This window comes from Guillardia theta (assembly GCF_000315625.1).
Source record: "Guillardia theta CCMP2712 unplaced genomic scaffold GUITHscaffold_36, whole genome shotgun sequence".
Classification (NCBI taxonomy): domain Eukaryota; class Cryptophyceae; order Pyrenomonadales; family Geminigeraceae; genus Guillardia; species Guillardia theta.
In genome coordinates this window covers 432,589-434,315 of record NW_005434638.1, presented here as the reverse complement: position 1 = coordinate 434,315, position 1,727 = coordinate 432,589, and the positions used below count along the sequence as shown (strand labels likewise).

At 55.1% G+C, this 1,727-nt stretch overlaps 1 protein-coding gene across 1 annotated transcript; it reads right to left on the bottom strand.

Moving 5' to 3' along the window:
• Nucleotides 1-71: 71 nt before the first annotated feature.
• On the bottom strand, nucleotides 72-1,501 carry GUITHDRAFT_152782 (hypothetical protein; the record flags this gene model as incomplete). The annotated part of the gene is made up of 9 exons (XM_005832190.1): nucleotides 1,418-1,501; nucleotides 1,313-1,370; nucleotides 1,185-1,224; nucleotides 1,045-1,102; nucleotides 859-926; nucleotides 559-620; nucleotides 387-418; nucleotides 181-233; nucleotides 72-138 (listed from the first exon to the last, which is right to left on the bottom strand). Coding segments are annotated over exons 1-9 (505 nt in total), but the record flags the coding sequence as incomplete, so codon positions are not given.
• Between the last annotated feature and the right edge of the window lie 226 nt (nucleotides 1,502-1,727).

The following is a 1,727-nucleotide window of genomic DNA, read 5'->3' as shown; positions in this document are numbered from 1 at the left end:
ATCATCATCATCATCATCATCATCATCATCATCATCATCATCATCATCATCATCATCCCCCTCGTCCTGACCGTCGCGTCCCAGGCTTGACTCGCAGCCTCCCTCGAGGATCCAGGGCAGCAGCTTTTCTCGCGTCGTCTGCGGCATGTCAGAGCCTCGCGCAGCTTCAAGTCCTCATGCCCCCGGGTAGGTCGTTGACTCGAGCACCACCAGCTGCCCAGCCCTCCTAGCAGCTGTCGGCGGAATCAGGACAAGGTAAAGGACAAGGTAAAGGACAAGGACAAGGACAAGGACAAGGTAAAGGACAAGGACAAGGACAAGGACAAGGTAAAGGACAAGGACAAAGACAAAGACAAGGACAAGGACAAGGACAAGAGTCTTCCAACCTGCGATGGATCTTCCGCAAGATTCGATGTATCTGATGCCAGTCACACAACGAGAAACTCTCCCTCCTCTCCTCTCCTCTCCTCTCCTCTCCTCTCCTCTCCTCTCCTCTCCTCTCCTCTCCTCTCCTCTCCTCTCCTCTCCTTCCTTCCCTCCCTCCTCTCCTCCCCTTACCGCAAGTCAGGCTCAAAATTTTCTCCCAGAGGCGTTGGTACGCAGATAAGGATGGCGTCGACCTGGGCAGCGAGTGAGGGAGGAGGGAGACAAGAAAGAGCGATGCAAGGAGAGACGATGCAAGACAAGAGGCAGCGAAGAAGTGCAAGGAGAGACGATGCAAGACAAGAGGCAGCGAAGAAGTGCGAGGAGGAAGAGGAGGGAGATGAGGAAAGCAGGGCAAGGGAAGATGAAGAGGAGGAGATGAGGAAGCAGGCAAGGGAAGATGGAGAGGAGGGGGAGGAGGAGGGAGGGGAAGACCTGCTTCAGACGCGACATGTCCGATGTCGCATGAAACTTCTCGCTGTCCGACAGCTGCTGAAACAATTCTGCGAGCCCGTCAAGGCAATCACCAATCTCCTTCCTTCCTCCCTCCATCCATCCATCCATCCTCTCCCTCCTCTCCCTCCTCTCCCTCCCTCCTCTCCCTCCCTCCCTCCCTCATGCCTGTGGAGTTGGGAAGATGCTCTAGGTAGCTCTGCCCTCGCTCAAGGGCGGATATGACCTGAGGTGACTTGTGAAAGGCGCACGCAGACAGAAGACGAGCAGGAGGAGCAGGAGCAGGAGGAGGAGCGGGAGAGCCTTACCTCTAGGTCAGCATCGAAACCAATCGTGAAGTAACCAGCACTAGGGCAGCAACGTGTCAAAGAGACGGGAGAGGAGCGAGAAGAGACAAGGACGCTGAACAGTGGGAGAAGGGAAGAGCAAAGGAGACCTATGGAAAGTGCTTGCCAGAGGCAGACCCACATAACCTAGTCCGATGACTCCAACGACTGATGACGGTCAGCGAGTTCAGTGGAGAGGAGGAAGGAGATATCACCTGCTGTTCGTCGTCGGATCTTGTCGAGCAGCTGTTGATACTCCTGCGAGAAACCTTGTCTGTCCATGTCGAACTCCATCCACTCTTCTTCTATGGGCCTTCCGTTCGCATCCTTCAATCCTGTAAGGATCACCACAGATTCATGCACAATCTCCCTCATTCTCAATCCCATTGAACTCCTGTCCTTCTTCTCCCTCCCTCCCTCCCTCCCTCCCTCACTCCCTCACTCACTCCCTTACTCCCTCAGTCACTCACTCACTCACTCAATGAGGGGGGTCTCTCTCTCCCTCACTGGGGGGAGGTAGTTACT